At 44.2% G+C, this 21,276-nt stretch overlaps 1 protein-coding gene across 2 annotated transcripts in view; it reads right to left on the bottom strand.

Moving 5' to 3' along the window:
- The window catches only part of SLCO3A1 (solute carrier organic anion transporter family, member 3A1), a 327,687-nt gene that overhangs the window by 263,878 nt on the left and 42,533 nt on the right, over positions 1-21,276 (bottom strand). For both annotated transcript variants that reach the window (XR_001005914.1, XM_011978377.1), the window contains one exon: positions 146-611. Coding sequence is in view for 1 of the 2 variants with exons in the window: in XM_011978377.1 (XP_011833767.1) it covers positions 146-446 (301 nt within the window). In the remaining variant the exon portion in view is untranslated. The remainder of the gene's footprint in view (positions 1-145; positions 612-21,276) is intronic.

Below are 21,276 nucleotides of genomic sequence, written 5' to 3'. Positions count from 1 at the left end.
AGGCATAAGTATTTTTCAAGAACACTGGGTGTGCAGCCAAGTCTGAGAACCAGTACAACGGCAAAATCAAAGTCCACCAGGCCACCCTTTTATCCACCGTCAACACACCCCGGTCTCTTGCTGACACGGCTGGGGCAGCTCCTACCTATATAGAGCGAGGAGTCCTTCCTCCTCACGTGGTCGTCGATGTAGGAGACGCCCAGGGGCTGCACTGGGGTAGCACCGATGCCCAGGAGCACCTGGGCCCCAATGAGCAGCAAGTACATCATGTTGGTAGCCGTCCGGTTGCGGCAGATGAGGTCGGGGTCGGGCCCCTCGTCGCTGCCCGAGCCATTGGCAGCGCAGACGTCGCGGCCCTCTGCACCCCAGCGGATCTCGCCCGCCTCGTACTTGTACTGGTGGGTCAGGAACTCTGGCAGCGCCGACAGCAGCGCGCCCAGCGCCATGACGATGCCGCCGCAGCCGATTAGGCGCGGCCGATGCCCGCGCGCCCCGAAGTAGCTCACGAAGAGGATGAGCGCCAGGTTCCCGATCTCGAAGCTGCTGGCGATCACACCCACGTCAGCGCTCTGCAGGTTGAACCTACGCTCCAGGGTGGTCAGGACGCTCACCTGAAGGGGGCAAGAAGAAATGTCAGAGCCAATCCAAGGAGATGCCCAGGAGGCCTCTCCTTCCCACCTGACAGTGCGCTCTGTCCTTCCCCCCGGGACCCTCCCACCTGGCCTCCTGTGCCAGGTGCAAAAAGGCAGCTGTGTAAACGCCTTTTAACCTGACGAATCAGGAAGACGTTTATTTAGTATCATAACCCTAATTCAACGGTTAACGAATTCACTTTCCCAGTAGCAAAAATGTTTTTTTCTGGCACCTGTTTCCATCCTGAAAGCTTCTTCCCTCTTCCGGAAACACTGCTTTCCCCACCCCCACAAACCTCCACCACAGACCGCCCATGAAGTCCTATAAAAGTCCTGAAGTCCGCAGTTTGTACACAATCCCAAATATATACTAGCGATAAAGTCCATGCCAGGAAGACAGAGGAAACAGGGGATTTTCCGCAGGAGGCTAGCAAAGCCTGTTCCCCGTCTCAAAATAAAAACAAACTTAACAAAACCTAAGTGGCAAAATGGACAAGCTAAATCAGCCCAGTGGGGTATTCATTTGCTCTTTGCTTCCTTCTGGAAATTTCCAAACAGTGTACATTTCCCTAGAGGCCATCAGGTAAATACACCCCTGACTGTTCTAAGCACTATGACTCTGCCAACTGCCCTCCAACTGATTATGATTTCCCCGTTTTTTGTATTCTTGTCTGCCCTACATTTGTTAAACAAATATATACCGAACATCTGCTGCTTGCCAGGCAACGCCCTAGACACAAGAGAAAAGTGATGGAGAGAGGACACCTGGCCTGAAGGAGCCATCTAGCAAGAAGGTAAACATGTACCTAAGAATAACACAAAGGGACTGGAGATGAGATGTGTGATGCAAACCTCACACTAAGGGGGCCACGATGAGATGCACTCTTATGTGCATCTCATGAGATGCACATAAGGGCTTCTTGAAGTGTAAGAAAATGAGATGGCTACTCTCTCCTGCTGGGTGCAAATTCCATGCAGGGTGCTATGAGCAAGACAAGAGTCCTTGTCATGGGAGATCTAAAAGCTGAATGATGTCCTCGCTGAGCAGGGAAGAACACTTCAGGCAAAAGGAACAGCATGAGCCAAAGATGGGTGGCATGATTTCATCATGGAAGAGAAAATAGTTGGGGCCGGGAGCAGTGGCTCACACCCGTAATCCCAACACTTTGGGAGGCCAAGGTGGGCAGGTCACCTGAGGCCAGGAGTTCGAGACCAGCCTAGCCAACATGGCAAAACTCCTTCTCTACTAAAAATACACAATTTAGCAAGGCGTGGTGGTGCATACCTACAATCCCAGCGACTCAGGAGGCTGAGGCAGGAGAATCGCTTGAACCCGGGAGGCGGAGGTTGCAGTGAGCTGAGATCGCGCCACTGCACTCCAGTTTGGGCAATAGAGCGAGACCTTGCTTAAAAAAAAAAAAGAAAAAAAAAAAAGAAAGGAAGGAAGAAAATAGCTGGAAAGGTGGGGTGAGGACAGACTGTAAGGAGCCACAAATGCCACAGGGGTGAATTTAGACAATCCCAAGCAATTAAGTAGATAGAATGCAGATGGTGGAGGGAGGAAAACCTGGTTTGAATCCCTGTTGTTATTTCCTTAGCTCTGTGTCCTCAGTCATGTTATTCAAACTCTCCCAGCCTGGATTCTATGAAACAGGAATCATAGTATCTACTCAGCAGGAGGGATGTGAAGATTAGAAATAATGGATGAAAAGTCTGTTAGCAAAGAGCAGCCTCTCCCTTCCTACATGACAGGAATGCATGGAGAGACGCAGCAAAACAGAGGCTCTGGGGCCAGACCACCTGGGTCCATTCCGACTCTGGCTGACCTTGGCCAAGTTACTTTGCGCGTCAGTTTCTCCATCTATAAAAGGGCGACAAGAGTGCTACCTCGCCGAGCTGGTGTCAGGAGTCAACAACACATACATGTTAATGCTAGGGAAGGGTCAGTTATAACCATTATCATTATCATCATTTATCTGTGAGCACTGGAGAACAGCAAAAGTTTAATAGTGTGAGGGTCACACCAGGTGTGGTGAATGGAGGATGGAAGAATGCCAGCAGAGAAGACACCTGGGCCATATTGAGAGCGGGGAGAAGAAAAGGCCACATCAACACAGTGGCAATGGAAATGAACAGGAAAAGATGGAAGGAGCATTTTAGGGCAGAGTTCTATTTCAGGGAGAATGAGCTGGATCTGCTCACCAACTGGGTGTGTCTGCTAAGGAAAGGTCAAAAAGGAGAGTCATATGGATCTAACCTTCCTCCAAATCTACAAATATGGACACTGTTGTAAACATCCAAGCATATACAACCTCTCTGCAGTGTCCAGATACATGTATCTATGCACATACAAACATACGCCTGTGCTAATTAGCATGCCTCTATTCAATTTCCCTTTACTAAAAAAAAAAAAAGCTATAGCCAGGTGATTCCTCTTAGCCTCATTTTCAAACCCACATATTTAAACAAACTCCTTGAGCCTAGTGGTTCTCAATCCTACCTACAGATTGGAGGCACCTGGGGAGCACTAAAAATTTCAGAGGCCTGGTCCCACCCAGGAGGTTCTGACCGAACTGGTCTGGGGAGCGGCCTGGGGGCCCTCGGATGCTTTCAAAGCTCCCAGGTGATTCTAATGGCAGTGAGCAGCACAGGGCTAAGGACGTGACACTCATTACTGGGGGTCTCTCTTTCAGCCCTAGCCTTGGGCAAGCTCTGCAGAGCAGGGTTATGACGTTTATGACACCCTCTATCTCTGGCATTCTGATTCCAACTCCTATTTCCATTGTGCTTTCTAGTCAAGTCAAGGCCAACTTGCAAATCACTCAGCCCTAGTTATGTGATTAGATTGTCACTTTTAAAACACCAGGTATTTGCTGCTGTTGAGAAACGAAGTTTAGCTAGTCCTGGCCTCATTCAAATGGCTTTCAAATACTCCCAAAGAAGTTCTAAAGGGTCTGGGCAAGTAAAAACAAATTCATTTATTTCCTTTGCAACACAAACATACATACAAACATGATGGAATAAATGATCTACCAGAGGTTTATAATAGGTGACACAATGTGGGAACAAAAAGGAAGGCAGCCTAAAGGCCTGGGAGGTAGGGGGCTTTGGCGAGCCTCACCCAGGCCTTTGTGTGAGTCTTGAGAGAGATCCAAAGGGAGCTGGATGCAGAAGTGGAAAAGAACATGTCTGGGTGGGGTCCCCTAGAGAGTCACCCCTGGAGAGGCAGCTGAAGCAGTCTGGTAGGTCTTCAGCTTTAGGACCCCACCATGAGGCTGGAGGGTAACAAAGTGGGAGGAAGGGTTACAACAGAAGCCCTATCTCATTTTTGCCATGATGCCTCATGACATACACACAAGACAACAAATCTGAAACATGACAACTGCTCCATTTCAGCAGGTGTGCCGTGTCATAAAATATCATGCAGGTGTGCACACTGATGATGACAGATAAGGGTGATGGGGACACAGACAGCTGTGGGCAAAACAAAAAATAATCAGTTCTTTTAGAGACAGATAACGCCCATGCCTGCAGCTCTTGTCCTGGCTCCCACCTGCTCTTTGCAGAGCAACTCACAGGGGTGACAGGAAGTAGTAAGGCCTTTCCCTCCTTGACCTGTGGCCTTCTGCTGGACTGCGACGCCAGTCTGGGTCAACAGTTAAGTCATGCAAAGATTCTGAAATGATGCTTTGTGGATCAATTAGATCAGAGGCTAATGTTTTCTCTCATTTAAAACACAATTTTGAGAAGACAGAATAATTAAGTATGCATGAGGCCATAAAACCCACTTGTGGCTTTTATGTGGCAGTGAACAATCTAGCCTGAGGAAGAGCATGTGGAAGGGAATGACTGTTTTTACTTAATGGATAACAGGACTAATAGAGAAGGTCTTGATAATTAGAGAAGGAGCCACAACTGCAAGAAGAAAAGGAAAGAGGAAGTGCCCTTATCCTGAACCAAGTGTATATGAGGTTATTATGTAAAGAATGCAGTATGTATCAGGCTTCTACAATGATTATTCAAAAAAAAAAATATCAGCTTGCATTTCAGAATGTCCCGGAACACTTGTTAAAAATATAGATGTCCCAGTCAGGCGCGGTGGCTCACGCCTGTAATTCCAGCACTTTGGGAGGACGAGGCAGGCGGATCACAAGGTCAAGAGATCGAGACCATCCTGGCCAACATGGTGAAACCTCATCTCTACTAAAAATACAAAAATTAGCTGGACATGGTGGCACATGCCTGTAGTCCCAGCTCCTCTGAAGGGTGAGGCAGGAGAACTGCTTGAACCTGGGAGGTAGAAGTTGCAGTGAGCCGAGATTGCACCACTGCACTCCAGCCTGGGTGACAAAGCAAGACTCCGTCTCAAAAAATATATCTATATATCTATAGAGATGTAGATATGTATATGTATATAGATATAGATATGTGTCTGATACCCAGCTGGAGATGAGGACCACTGACCATGTCAGACACCAGGCACATACTCACCATCATTCTAGAACCAAGGTTCTCAACCTTCACTGGCAGTAAAATTACCCCCAGAGGGGATGAGACTGCTGAACCCCAAGCCCAGAGTCTCTGGAGTGGGGTCTAGACTATGCATTTCTAACAAGCCACCTGGTGACACTGATGCTGCTAATCAGAAGACTCACTTTGAGTACCTCTGCTTTACTCCCTCTTCTCAACAAGCCTTCCCCCATTCAAAAGATTAAAGAGTTTAAGTTACCTACAAATAGAAATTATCACCTCCTCATTTCCAGTTCATACAGACACTATCTCCTCATGTGGGAAAGGTTGGGATGCATTTCTGGGAGCCTCACCTTCTGGAAAGTGCTGAAGTCACACTAAGGCCAACTGCAACTATGAGCACTTAACCCAAAAGGGAGAGCTTCAGTCTATGTTGCCATAGGACAGGACACATTCAGAGACCACGGCCAAGTACTCATGAGCCCATCCTCACCTTCAAAAGTTGCCAACCAGGGGCAAGGCTATCAGGCATTCACTTAACAAATAAACACTTATTCTTAGGGGCAGGCAGCAGCAACTCAGGGGCTCTCCCAGAGGTGTGTACATCTTCTCACTCTGGCCTGGGTGGCGGGGGCCTTGACCTGAACTGGCATCACCTGAGCTTTTGAAAAACACCTGTGTTTTTCCTCCCACCTGCAAGACTGGGCATCTGTATTTTCAGAGTTCCCTGGGTGACTCTAACATGCATGCAGGTAGAGGCGTGTGCATGTGTATCAGGTGGCAGAGAGGCTGTGCATGCATGGATGTTTACACCAGAGCAGCCTGGTCCTATCAGTATAAGTCTGGAGCAGGAGAGCAACAGTTCCCATCTGGCTTTGACAGCATTTGGTCAAGTCAATCTTCCTGGGCCTGTTTCCACACCTGTGTGGTGGAGAGAACATACTTGCTTCTGCAGACATTAATGAGGTCATACATCAGAGCAGCTGGCACACAGTAGGTGCACACTAAAAAGCTAGCCACATCACTGGTATGCATGCTCTGTGACTTCACTTCAAATTCAGTCCCACACAGCCAAGTGTCTGCTCTGTGGGAGATGCAAGAAACATAACCATGATTAAGAAACCATGCTGCCCTGTAGGAGTTTACAGTCTGGGGACAGCAGAAAGAAACAACCTAACGATGGCACAGCCTGCAACAGGGTAACAGAGTGGCAGAGGTTTGAGGGAGCGAGAACATTCATTTGGCTGTGTGTGGAGGAATATATACCTGGGATTTAACAAGGATCAACTAGATTTTAATAGCTGTGGGAGGGGAGAGGCTGCCACAACATTCCAAGAGCAAAGATCAGTGGCGTCAAGGAGGCTGGCAGAGGGAGAGTTTAGACCACCCCTGGGGAAGGGTAGGAATATGGAGTGGCTTCAGAGAACTGTGAGTAGTAGTCTGAGATAAAAACAGCCTTGAAGGCCAGACTGAGGCTTTGATTTAGAGGTCAATGGGGAGCCAAGGGAGGTTCTTGAGCAGGAGCCGCTCTTCTGCAATATTAACCTGGCACTGCTGTGCAGGTATCAGGGAGTGAGGAGAGACTGCCGAGGCAGCTGTTTCCACAGTGCTGGGGAGAGAGGAGGCTTCAGCAATCTAATGCTGGTGTAACAGCAAGGAAAGGCCCCTGTGGCAGAGCTACCTTAGAGTTCCAGCTCAACAGAGGAGGTAGCTGATTGGAGGCAAGGAACAAACAAGGTGGAGCCAAAAGGTCCCGGCAAAAGTCTCACCTGGCTCAGTCTGGAGCCCTTGTGAAGGCTGAGAGAGCAGGATGCTCTGTGAGACGGGGAAGAGCTCCTGAGTGCAGTGTGGAGAGCCTGCATTTTAAAGCCCTTCTGCTGAGTAGCGGCAGACGTGACAGAACTGAGTGGGCTCTTCCTGGAGAGCTTCGGGGAAGCTGTACCCTCAGACTGCATGCTCAGCAGCAGGGCCCATGTCAGGGAGCAGATGCTAAAAACAGTGCAGGAGAGGTCAACCTTGCTGTGGTCCTGCAAAAACCTGTGGTTTTTCCCAACAGGGGTTCCTGAACAGGGTTTGGCATACTTTCTCTGCAAAAAGCCAGTCAGTAGATATTTAGGCCATATGGTCACCATAGCAACTACTCGACTCTACCACCATAACACAGAAGCAGCATGCATGGACAATATATAAACAAATGGAAATGGCTGTGTTTCAATAAAACTTTATTTACAAAAACAGGCAGCAGGCCAAATTTGGTCCACAGGCCGTATGTAGAATGCCAAACCCTGATCTCCATAAATCTAGCTTGGGAAATCACACTATTCCTATGTCTGGCAGTACAAACACTGGCCATTGGTAAGTATATGAAGCACTCCTATTGCAGTGACAGAAAAGTCATTCCAGGCACAATTTTAATGCAAGTTTTTTTGTGTTTTTGTTTGTTTCTTTGTTTTGTTTTGTTTTGTTTTGAGACAGAGTCTCACTCTGTCGCCCAGGCTGGAGTGCAGTGGCGCAACCTTGGCTCACTGAAATCTCCGTCTCCCAGATTCAAGCAATTCTCCTGCCTCAGCCTCCCAAGTAGCTGGGATTACAGGCACCCGCCACCACGCCGGCTAATTTTTCTATTTTTAGTAGAGATGGGATTTCACCATTTTGGCCAGGCTGGTCTTGAACTCCTGACCTCTGGTGATCCGCCCACCTCGGCCTCCCAAAGTGTTGGGATTACAGGTGTGCGCCACCACACCCGGCCAAGTTTTTTTTTTTTTAATTTCATTAAAGTAATTTGCAAGATAACTTCAGTATCTTGTCTGATGTGCCAAGGACATGTCTTCCTGTAGTAAAGCGGGAGAAAGAGACTTAATCACCTAAGCCCAGAAGTCATTTCCCCACGATAAAGCAGCAGCAGCAATAGTGTGAGGTTTTGTTTCTCATCTAGACAGCAGCTCCTTGGAGTGAGTCATTTACAGTTCTAGGGAAATGGCACACAAAATGCATTCACTTGTGAATTCCAGGATCCTAGATCTGCAGAACCAAGTAACAGAAGACGACACAGGATCAGCCTCTTGTCACGGCTATGGTGGCAAAGAGAACACCCACCTCATGTGTCGACTGGGGAAAAGAGACATTTAGTCAATGACGTTTTACTTCTGGTGGAATGATTTAGCCTGGATCATGTTCACATATAAATGGGGACCATTTTAAAACCATTTTTCTTTAAAAAAAGCAGACTAAGAATCATATGGAGAATCTCATAGACACAGACTGTAAACTCCAGTCTACACCAAAAGCATCATCATTTTAGGGGGCAAGTCGTGGGGGTAGGGGTTACAGTGGAAAATGTGCGAGATTTTGAGTTTCATATTAACTGGGTAATATGAGACAAAAGGCACTTAACACCCCTGCAACTCTCCTTTCCCATCTATAACATGGAGATAACAATTACCCCCTTATAGTTTTGTCACAGGGTTCAAATGAGGGAGAGAAAGGCTCTGCACACCTGCACACCACAGTTATGCCTGGGGTCGTGCATGGTAATTTTCCTCGTCCTTGCAGCAGGATCCTGAAAGTTGCTGGCTCTCTCTCTGGGCCTCTGTACTGCCCTCTCTACACGTGGGTCTTTCATAAGGGCACTATCGTTCTCTCTGATCACCTAGTCTGCGAGTGAGAGTCAGCCTGGCCTTCCTTAGAAAGGCTTCCTTGGGGCCAGGCACAGTGGCTCACGCCTGTAATCCCAGCACTTTGGGGGGCCGAGGTGGGCAGATCATCTGAAGTCAGGAGTTCAAGACTACCCTGACCAATATGGTGAAACCCCGTCTCTACTAAAAATATGAAAAAAAAAAAAAATTAGCTGGGCATGGTGGCACATGCTTGTAATCCCAGCTCCTCAGGAGGCTGAGGCAGGAGAATCACTTGAACCTGGGAGGCGGAGGTTGCAGTGAGCCAAGATCATGCCACTGCACTCCAGCCTGGGCGACAGAGTGAGACTCCGTCTCAGAGAAGAAAAAAAAAAAAAAAAAAGCCTCCTTGGGCCAGGTGCAGTGGCTCCTGCCTAAAATCCTAGCACTTTGGGAGGCCAAGGCCAAGGTGGGCGAATCACCTGAGGTCAGGAGTTCAAGACCAGCCTGGACAACATGGTGAAACCCCATCTCTACTAAAAATACAAATATTAGCCAGGTGTGGTGGCAGGTGCCTGTAATCCCAGCTACTCAGGAGGCTGAGGCAGGAGAATTGCTTGAACCCGGGTGGCAGAGGTGCAGTGAGTTGAGATTGCACCAGTGCACTCCAGCCTGAGCAACAGAGTGAGACTCCATCTCAAAGAAAACAAACAAACAAAAAAAAAAAACAGCCTCCTTGGTCTGTCTCTTAAGACTCTGTCTCTGCCATCGCCTGCATTTTTCTCTACCTCACTATTTGCACCTTCCTCAGACTACTGTTTCCTCTATACTCCATTTCTTAGTTTCTCTCATCTCCCTTTTCTTCCACTCTTTCCTCTAAATGGCCCTAAAGTAAAATTGAGGCAAATGTTATTATTCCTTATTTAGTGGATTTTTATGTTCATCAAGTCATTCTAAGAGAGTATGTAATATTTCATGATTGTCTTCTTTAAAAAAAAAAAAACCACTCAATTTAATTGCTTCCTACTCATAAATCTCATCATTGATTTTTCTCTGTAGCTCTTTGGTCCATCATAGAAAAATAAAGACTCTCCATCCCTCCTGGGTACAGTCAACTAATAGAATTTTCTACCACTCAGGATCGGAGCTTTCAATTCGCTTCCAGATATTTTTGCATCAGGCTATTATTAATAGTTTGTGTTTCACACCTTTAACGAACCAACTTCTGTGGTGCCAGGGCTCTTTTATTGGAGAAACTTTAAGAATAATGATTTCAATGATTTCCTCAGCATTCAACAAATATGTATAGACGATCAGACATATTCTCAAGACAGAGATCTTAGTCTAAGGCACTAATGATTTATGCACACACACATGCTGCTAGGCAGAATTGTTTTCACTGAATCAGGCTTATTTATATGCCCCAGGGCCCCGGCTTCCTGTCAAATGCACTGAAAATCCTTTATTGCAAAGCTGTGCCCTGCCAGGGGCTGGATATGCAAAGTTCGATAAGACCTGGTCTCTGCCCTCAACCAGCTCACAGTATCATGGAGACAACAACTATGAAAACAGGCAATTATCATAAAGGATGAATAAAGCTTCTCTCTACCGGAATAAAGAAAAACACACAATCAGTACCCAAAGAAATAGCACATAGTTAGTTAGCCCCTAGCAACTGAGGAGAAAAGTGTCTCATCAGAGCAAGCTCTGGAATGGGGGTATCATTAAATACAATCATATTGAACATTTGTTATGACTTATGCCAAGTCCAGTATGGAGTGCTTTACATTTTCTGACACACTTATTCACTACGATTCCATGAGGCAGAAATATTATTATCCCATTCTACAGATGAGGAACCTGAGCCCAGAGAAGATAACTATCCCATTGATGCCACACAGCTAGGGCACAGAGTCAGGACTGATGCCCAACCCCACTGGTCCGATAGCACCCAAGTGACCAAACCCTGTGCCCCTGTGTCGGTGAGGTGGCCCCTGACCTGGGGATGAAGGCTAATGGGCCTAGCAGCTAAGCAGGGGCAGCCCCAGGCAAATTGGTGACCCAACTTGCCCTAAAAAGTAATGATAAGTTTAGTTATTGTTAAGTTATATAAGGAGGAAAAGAGTTCTCAGGTCATGGGAAATTTTTAAAACTGTGGGTTGAACAAAGATACATAGTTTTCTTTACAAGACTTTTATAAGCTTTTCAAATGGTAACGTTCACTGTCAAAAATCCATCAAAATATATATTATGTAGCATTTCCTGAAACTCCCTTGACCATGTAACTTAAAAAAAAAAAAAGAAAAAGAAAAAAAAAAAACCTAAGCATCCCTTGAAAACATATATACAGCCTGCCGTCCATTTCCACGGGTCTATCCAGGGATTTGACCAACCATGGATCCAAATATCCGGAAAAAAATAAAAATAAAAAATAACACAGCAATCAAAATAACATAAATTAAAAACCAATAGTATAAGAACCATTTACACTGCATGAGGTATTACAAGTAATCGAGAGAAGATTTAAAGTATATGAGAGGATTTCATAAGTTAAAGTCCAAGGCTATACTATGTTCTTGGACAGACTTGAGCTTCTTCAGATTTTGGTACCTGCAGAGGGCCTTGGATATCCCGCAGATACCAAGGGATAGCTATATATACTATCAGAAACATTGGTTTAAGGCAGATAAGAGACATTTTTAAAATTAAGGTCTAGCAAAAGCTCTGCTTCTTCTGGGAACTAGTTCTACTGTTTCTCTCACCTTAGCTATATCCAACAAAAGTCTATAAATAATGTGACTATAGCTGTATTTCCCCATTTGCTTTGGTTCCCAGGAATCTCAGACTCAAGCCTGCAGCCATGCGAGAGCAATGATATGGGATGTCAGGGATGAGCATAAGCATCTCATTTCTTTTTTTCTTGGCCTTCAAATTTTACTTGTAATTCCACAGGACTGTACTGCTTACAACCCATCTCTACCAGGTCAGGGTAAAAAATCATTGCATATAAAGTCCTCAAGAGCAAACCATCAGACAGGTAGGGTTAAATCCTAACTATCAAGATAATCAATTTCCGCCTAATTATATCCTCTCTTGGAAATGAACCTCCATAAATACGCCAATAAAATAATACAATTACCAAAGCTTGTGCGTGTAGGTATGGAATAAACACAGGTCAGAACAAAATAGCATCCTCCTATATGTAGCATTAAAAAGCTTCCATACAGCCAGGCGCGGTGGCTCAAGCCTGTAATCCCAGCACTTTGGGAGGCCGAGACGGGCAGATAACGGGGTCAGGAGATCGAGACCATCCTGGGTAACCACGGTGAAACCCCGTCTCTACTAAAAAATACAAAAAAACGAGCTGGGCGCCTGTAGTCCCAGCTACTCAGGAGGCTGAGGTAGGAGAATGGCATAAACACAGGAGGCAGAGCTTGCAGTGAGCCGAGATGGCGCCACTGCACTCCAGCCTGGGGGACAGAGCGAGACTCCGTCTCAAAAAAAAAACAGCTTCCAGAATAATAACAAAGTCCAATGTTAGTGTCAGAGTAGTGAAGAAAACAACCACAAACCGTAAGAACTCACCTTTTCCGACCTGCCTCTGCCAGCTTGCTGCTTTGATTGACCTGTGCGTCCTTCTACTCCTATTTTAGTGTTTCTCAGGCACAAAACACCCTCACCGACTTCATCTGAGACACACAGTGACTGATCACAGGACCAACGGACATTAACTGCTAATTGGATGTTGATATGATCTAGTCCATTCCTTGCAGTCTACTAGGAGGAACCGGAAGTCCAGAGGAATGAAGCAATTTGCAATGGATCACGCACCTGCAAATGACACACCTGATGCCCAGTTTAATTCTACTCCCCCCGCGCTGGGAGAAAAGTAGACATATCACTACTTGGTCTCGCTCCCTCAGGAGTAAAACAGTTTCCTACTTGTTGGATGCATGGTATCTGGTCAAGGTGCTAAAAATGCTATACCGATAAGCACCCAAGTAAACACCAAAAGGTGTACCTGTAATTGAACACAGGAGTAGAGAGGTTAACATCAGTGCATGATGTAACAGCAGTGCCTCTTCCTGCTGAAGCCAGATGTGGGACCCTCTTCAGAGGAAAGGGAAGTGAGGGCATGTGCTGTGGGGCACCTCACCTCCACCCAGGAAAAGTATGGCCCTCCCTCCAGTTGAACACAGATCCCTCTACCCAACTTACTCCTTCCCATCTCCTGAAGACCTTTCTCCATCACTGTGCCCTGTTTCCTCCTCTTTACTCTCACCCTCTCCACTGGCTCCACCCCTACCCTCTCCACAAGCACACCTGATCCTCATCCATGTAAAACAACTTAAATTCAACAATTACCTTTCTTGTCACTGCCATCCTCCTTCAGTCCTTCTGCTAAGAATCATAAGAAAGTCCCCATTTGCTGGGTATACCTCAGTCAAACCCAGGTAAGCAGATTTCACATCTATGGCTACTATCCCATGGCCACGCTGCCCTGCTCCTGAGCACAGAGCTGGACATGTGGTGGCTAAGCCAGGATCACTGCATACAGCTGCGTAGGACATATGCCTCCCTCTACAAAGGCATCCCATACTTTGTTCACCCTAGCTGTGTCCACTGGAGGAAGAGGCACCAATCTCTCATTTGCTCGATGGCTCTGTGTGGGTGAGAAACAGCTGAGGTTGGTGAGTACACACCATAAGACCCCCTGCTCTCCCACAGCTCCCTCATAATCACTCCCTTTTGCAAAAATACCTAAAAATCAGCATCCTCGCCACATTGTCCTGTCCACTCCTGGAAGTGCCCGGAACAAGATAACTTCTGAAATGGTGGCAATTGTGCTAATTAACTTCTTGGATTGGAAATGTAAGTGTACAGACCTCGTCTCAAATTCAATGGCATCTGAGCAGTACCAGGCAATTTGGGCAGTTCCTAGAGCTAGGAGGGAAAACACACTGACCAACCTTTGGCCTCAACGAGGCACCAGGCCATCTGTTCCTGAGGTCCCCTGCAGTCCCTCCTCCTCGCATCTTCAGTTACTGTGAGAGCTGCCATCATTTCCTCCGTATGTCAAGCATTACTTAGGAAAGATCTGCGAATCCAATGAGCTGACTATGTGCAAGAAACCAGACCAAGGATGGTGGGGCAAGGTTTAAAGTGCCAAGTAAGATACAGTCCCTGCCCTTGCTGCACCAATAAAAAGAGCTAATATATTGCATTTGCAGTAACAAGCACTGTTGCTATCACTATGTAGATGAATCCATTTCATTCTTACAACAACCTCATTAGGTAAGTACTATTATTATTTCCAATTTGCAGATGAAGATACAGAAGCACAAAAGTTAAGTCATTTGTCCAGGGTCTAGTAATTTGCCCAAGGTCTTGCAGCTTATAAATGGCAGGATCAGGATTCAAGCCCAGGCAATCCGGTGCCAGAGTCCATACTTTATCTGCCCCATGAGTTTTCCTCTCTAGAAGATGGAAAAAGACAATGGGGCTAGAATGGCAGTGTGAAAAGCCTGGCAAATCCTCTCAAAAACAATGATAAAACTATCAAAAACAACCATTTCAAGACCCTGGACAAAACATACAACAAATTGAGGAGCATTAATTCATTTAAAACTTCCGGGTAGATCAGTGGGAATCTGGTTCTTGCCCCCCCTACTACTCCCATGTAGGTTGGCACAACAGTGGCAGGCAGGGCTGGCCATGCATACCAGCAACCCCACTGCTGGACGGAGTTCACTTTGTTTGGCATGTGATGTGAAAAAACTCCACACATTGTCAGTAAGGAAAGCAGTATCGATTGCAAATAAACAAGGAAATCCCCCTCAGCTACCCTGAGGCTGCAACCAGTAGTCCTGGTTGGGGCAAGCAAAAGACTGGCAAACTACACAGAATTTTAAACAGAAGATAGGAATCAGCTATAGGGATCCTTAAGCTCTCCGCATTATCTCTGGTTGACCAGAAAGCCATGAGCACACACTGGAGAGAGCCCTAGCTGCTCAGGAGGCTGGAGTGGAAGAATCACTTGAGCCTAGGAGTTTGAGGCTTCAGGGAACTATGATGATGTCACTGCACTACAGCCTGGGTGACAGAGTGAGACTCTTGTCTCTTAAAAAAAGAGATATAGAAATTACTTTTCTTAAAAAAAGGAACCAAATGGAAATTCTAGAGTTGAAAAGTATAATAAATGAAACAAAAAAGTCCCAAAAGGAGCTCGATATCAGATATGAGATGTCAGAAGAAAGAATCAGTAAATCAGTAAACTTGGAAAACAATCAATACGAATTATGCAATCTGAAGAACAGAGAAGAAAAATGAACATAGCTTTAGATGCCTTTAGGACCCCATCAAGCACACCAATAGACATGCAATAGAGTCCCATAAAGAAAAAAGAGAAAGAGGCAGGAAAAAAAATTGAAGAAATAATGGCCCAAACATCCAAAATGTAGTGAAATATAAGAATCTACATGTTCAACAAGCTCAATGAACCCCAAAGAAGGACACACACAAAAAGATCCCCACCTAGACACATTATAGTTTGTTTAAAGGCAAAGACCAACAGAAAATTGTGAAAGCAGCAAGAAAAGATGGCAACTCATCACATACCCAGGGTCCTCAATAAGATTAAGAGCTGACTTTTTATCAGAAACAATGTATTTAAAGTTCTGAAAGAAAATAAACTGTCAACCAAGAATTCTACATCCGGCAAAGCTTTCATTTGAAAATGAAGGCAAGATAAAGATATTCCTAGATAAACAAAGACTTGGGGGATTCACTGCTAGCAAATCTTCCTTGCAAAAATAATAAAGGAATTCCTTCAGACGGAAAGGAAATGATACCATATAGTAACTCAAATATACACTAAGATATACATTAATAAAGAACACCAGAAAAGTTAAATATGTAAGTAAATACAAAAGGCTATATAAGTGTATTTTTCTTCTTCTCTTAAATTCTTTAAAAGGCATTAGATTGCATAGAATCATAACACTGCATTTATAATATATAGATGTAATATATATGACAATAAAACTACAAAGGAGGGGGATGAAATGGAGCTATATTGGAAGAAAGTTTCCATGTTCTAGAGAAATTTAGTACTGACCTGAATTACATTGTGATAACTTAAGACACATATTATACAAGCAATCACTAAGAAAATAATTCAAAACATGGGGAAAAGGAATTGAAACAAAACATGAGAAAATATTTAACACAAAAGACTACAATAAAGAAGAAACAAAGGAACAAAAAAGACTTGAGACATAAAACAAATCACAAAATGGCAGGTGTAAATGCAACTACATCAACCTAATAATAGAGCTCCATAATACATGAAGTAAAAACTGACAAAATGAAAGGAGAAATAACAATGCAACCATAATATTTGGAGAGGTTAATATCCCTCTCAATAATTGATAAAACAATGAGACAGAAAATCGTAGGGATAAAGATGATTTGAACAAAACTATCTACCAACCTTACAAATCAACAGTAAAATGACAAACAACTCAATTTAAAATACGCAAGTAATCTGAATAGATATTTCACCAAGGAAGATATACAAATGTCTAATAAGCATTTGAAAAGATGCTTAGCATCATTAGTCTTTAGGGAAATGCAAGTAAAATGTCACAATTAGATACCACTACCCACCCAGTAGAATGTGTATAATGAAAAATACAAACAGGCCAGGCACGGTGGCTCACACCTGTAATCCCAGCACTTTGGGAGGCCAAGATGGGCAGATCACCTGAGGTCAGGAGTTTGAGATCAGCCTGGCCAACATGGTGAAACCTGTCTCTACTGAAAATACAAAATTAACCAGACGTAGTGGCATGCACCTGTAATCCCAGTTACTTGGGAGGCTGAGGCAGGAGAATCACTTGAACCCAGGAAGTGGAAGTTGCAGTGAACTAAGATCACACCACTGCACTCCAGCCTGGGTGATAGAGCAAGACTCCGTCTCAAAAAAACAAAACAAAACAAAACAGACAATACAAAGTATTCACCTCCATCTGAGGAAACTGGAACACTCAGATGTTGCTAGTGGGAACATAAAAGATAAAATAGTCACAGCCACTTTGAAAAGCAGTTGAACAGCTTCTTAAAAAGTTAAACATAAATTTACCCAGTAATTTTATGTTTAACTTAAACATAAACCAGTAATTCCACTCCCAGGTATCTACCTAAGAGAATTAAAAACATACATTTATATTGGCAGCAAATAGAATTATTCATAATAACATCACATTGGAAACAACTCAAACATCCATGAATGGTTAATAGAGAAACAAAATGTGACATGCCCAAAAATATAACACCAACACAATCTGAAAAATACAGTAGCTACTAAATTCCAATACCAATGAATAGTAGTGGCACTGAAATGGAACAAACTATTAATACATGCTATGATGGAGATTAACCTCAAAAAGATATGCTAATTGAAAGAAGCCAGATGTGAAAGACTATATATATTGCATGATTCTGTTTGTATGAAATGTCCAGAAAATGGAAAGCTACAGAGAAAGAAAGTAGGTTGTTTGGAGCTGGAGATGGGACAGGAACTTACCACAACTGGGCATGAGCAACTTTTTGAAGAGATGGAATGTTTTAGAACTGAGTGCAGTGATGACTACACAACTTTATGAATTTGTTAAAAACCACTGACTTATATACTTGGCATGGACAGATTTTATAGTATATAAATTATACCTCAATAAAATGGAAAAAAGACAATGCATAGAAATGATCAAAATGTAAGGTAGAATGTGGTAAATGCAATGAAAAAATGGAGCAGCACTGGGAGAGGTTCACAAAAAGCTTCCTGCAAGAGGAGTCACGTTGGAACTACATACATCTTATAGAGTAAATAAAATGCTGTTAGGTTATGATAAAAGAAAGGGAACTCCAAGTAGAGACCACCCAATAAGCAAATGCATCAAAGTGGAAAAGGTAGGGGGACAGTTGGTGAACTAACCAGGTACTGTCTAGTTTACCAAAGCACAGAGGTGAAGGGAGTTAGTTAGGGAAATGCCTGCAAAATAGCCCCAACCCCCCACACTAAACTAGCTTCCCTTCTAAGTCACTCTCTCTCCTTGTTCTAGATCAGAGGTTACAGACTTTGTATTGGCCTGGATATTTAGGAATCACCCAAGTGCTGTCCAGAGTTCTAGAATGTTTCTGGGGTACACATGCAGAACCCAGGAGTTGGTATGTTGAAACCCTCTGGGAGATCCCAATGCTGTTTAAACCTCATGGATGACTTTCCCCAAGGAGTTTTGAATTGCTCTTCATTTGGGAACACACCAGCTCTTCCTTCCTTCTCCTATGGCACCTGGCCACTCTTCATCCCCAGGAGAAAACTAAAGAGTTTCATTTTACACATTATTTGTTGTGACTGGGTAATATGAGCCACGACGAATAAAATTCTCAGCAGTGTTTTTTAACCTCTCTTCATTATCACCTCCAAGAACCTTTTTAGACATTTCTTCCTAATTGTCCCCCCATGAAATTTTAATACTACCCATAAAATGTAAATCTCTCTATATATGCATAATATGTATATTTTGCTTTATACCTAAAAAGAGTAAGTTTTTGCTTCCCTCCACCAGCCAGAAGTAATTTTCCCTCCACTAGCAGTGATATCACCTCCATTGAAAATGTATGCTCTGGAGTCTCACAGTTAAGAAGATGCCAACCCACTGAAGATGTTAGTATCTTGTGGATCGAAATATTAAATTCCTTTAGCTGAGTTTTCCCAGATCCACTGGAAATGAGGAATCGAGTGCAGCCTTCTCAGCCCTCCAGAAGAAACTCAAATAGCTCTGGAGGCCAGAGAATAATGGAGCCAGGCCTGACAGGAGAACAATTACAGAAATGAGATGGTTGTGTCTAATAAAAGCTGAAAGCCAAGAGAGACACATTGTTTGGGGAAACTGCATAGACAAGCAAGTCTAATACAGTATGAGAAATATTAGCAAATGTAAAAGGAAATGCACTCTCTGGAAAGACTGTAATCTCAAGCTTCTAGAATAGAGGCATTGTCTCTCCAGTTACAGGACAAGGCCTTCTTAATCTCAGTGAAAAAGTGATTATTGCCTAACTAGGGATCAACAAGCTTCGAGCATGTTGCTGTGTGCACCAGTGACGCAGGGACACAGCTCTGTTCTTAGGCAGGTGTTTGCTACATGATGGATGGTCACCAGATGCATCCCCAGAAATGATGGAGCCCTATAATGTTAACTGGGTCACACTAGCTCCAAATTCTCACTTAGAAAATGTGTCGAGAGAGGCACCTTAACGCAAGCCAAGAACATCAGAAACAAACCATGAGCCCCTGCTTTCCGCATCGCATGATATTTTTCTAATTTAAAAACCCTGTGTGTGTAGAGCAGAAATTTCTTCTTGTTCTCAACTTCGCCTGGCTCTGTCCTGCAGTTTCAGCTCCCTCTCGCCTCCCGCACCCATCCTCATGCTCACATGTCATCCATTTGCAGGATGCCTGGGCAGGTCAGAAAATAGAGAGAACAGTCTGTTCCAACACTGCCCTTAACACACTCCTGCTGGAGCCGACGCTGCAGGGTAGACTCAACCTAGCACATGGGAGCAAACCAATCCACTCGGCCACCACTGTCCAGGAAGACTAACTTTATCAAGAGGACAGTCCCAGCATTTCATCAGCTGGGAAAACACCTGCAGTCATGTTTTGAGATAGTCAAAGGCACCAGCACAAAAGAATCTGTCAGAAATCAGAAGAAGGCTGTTGATTTTTTATTTCGATCCAAAGAAAGTTAAAAACCAGGATAGGACATTAGTTGGAACATCTAGTTTTATATGTTTTTGGGGTTTGGTTTGTTTGTTTGTTTGTCTGTTTGTTTAGACAGAGTCTAGCTCCGTTGCCCAGGCTGGAGTGCAGTGGCACAATCTTGGCTCACTGAAACCTCTGCCTCCTGGGTTCAAGCAATTCTCATGCCTCAGCCTTCTGAGTAGCTGGGATTATAGGCGCCTGCCACCATGCCTGGCTAATTTTTAGTAGAGATGGGGTTTCACCATGTTGGCCAGGCTAGTCTCGAACTCCTGATCCGCCCACCTCAGCCTCTCAAAGTACTGGGATTACAGGTGTGCACCACCACATCCAGTCCGTCTTTATTTTAAAAGCAACAGTTGTATAGACAATGGCAAATAGTGTGGTAGGAAGTTATCTTACGGTTTGATTTCTCACAACTTTCCAGCTGCTAAAACGGCATTATCATCTCGATTTTCCAGAGGCAACTAAAGATCACAAAAGTTACATATTGTTCCTAAAATCACAGAGCTACAAGTGGCAGAGACAGGTTTCACCCAGGACTGTCTGGCTCCCAAAAGCCCACAATACCTCTCCTCAGCATCGGGGCTGGTATCACTGAGACATTTTCTAATACCATTTGGATTATTTTCTTACAAGATACAGCATGTCCTGATGATAAACATCTTACATAACACTCACCTTTATTCACACTAATCAGAGTGTCCCTCCAGAAAAAAGCACCTCTGTATTAGTCTGTTCTCACCCTGCTAATAAAGACATACCTGAGACTGGGTAATTTGTAAAGAAAAAGAGGTTTAATAGACTCACAGTTCCACATGGCTGGGGAGGCCTCACAATCATGGTGGAAGGTGGCAGAGAAGCACAGGCATGTCTTACATGGCAGCAGGCAAGACAGCATGCACAGAGGATCTGCCCTTTATAAAACCATCAGATCTCATGAGACTTATTCACTATCACAAGAACAGCATGGCAAAACCCATCCCCATGATTCAATTACCTCCCACCGGGTCCTTCCCACGATATCTGGGGATTATGGGAGCTACAATTCAAGATGAGATTTGGGTGGGGACACAACCAAACCTATCAATCTCCAAGTGTCAGTTCTACCTGGAGTCTACCTCTGAGAAGCAATCGTGACTGCACCACGGATCTGACTTTTATTTTTTTGGCAGATAAAGAAAAGTTTTTTCAGCTTTGTGATGGGGACATCACTCTGAGTCCTCATCCAGGATGTAACATGCTGGTTTCTAGAGTTAAGAGATGTGCATATGCTTATGCCGGGAGCATTTCTTCCAACACAGGAAAAGGCCCTGCTTTAATTTGACAACCATATTATGAACTGCAGATATTTCATTAAGGACTCTTAAACCATGCCTGTTTTGTCTCTGGAGTTCGCTATAATTGCAGAAATGGAAGAGAAACAAATAGGAGACACAAACATTGAGAACTGGAGGATTCAGGCTTCTTTAGAGGAGCAAAATGACAAACAGGTTGAGTGCTTTTAACTGAATAGCTTCCTACTGGAAAACAAGAAAGGAGATTGGTAGTTTTGATTAAGGATGGGTCTACACAGTTCATTGTCCTTGACACTGCCTAGTTTTGAAAAATCTGTGTGGGCTCTGCAAAGAAGATTTGCATTTATTAGAAGTGAAGAATATAATAAAAATGGAAAACAACACATAATTTAATAATCTATAACGATAAATGCCGCGGCACTTGGCAACTCAAAAGATTA

Source organism: Mandrillus leucophaeus, unplaced genomic scaffold (assembly GCF_000951045.1).
Source record: "Mandrillus leucophaeus isolate KB7577 unplaced genomic scaffold, Mleu.le_1.0 Scaffold193, whole genome shotgun sequence".
Lineage (NCBI taxonomy): Eukaryota > Metazoa > Chordata > Mammalia > Primates > Cercopithecidae > Mandrillus > Mandrillus leucophaeus.
Note: the sequence above shows the minus strand (reverse complement) of the source record. Positions and strands in the feature narration are given on the sequence as shown.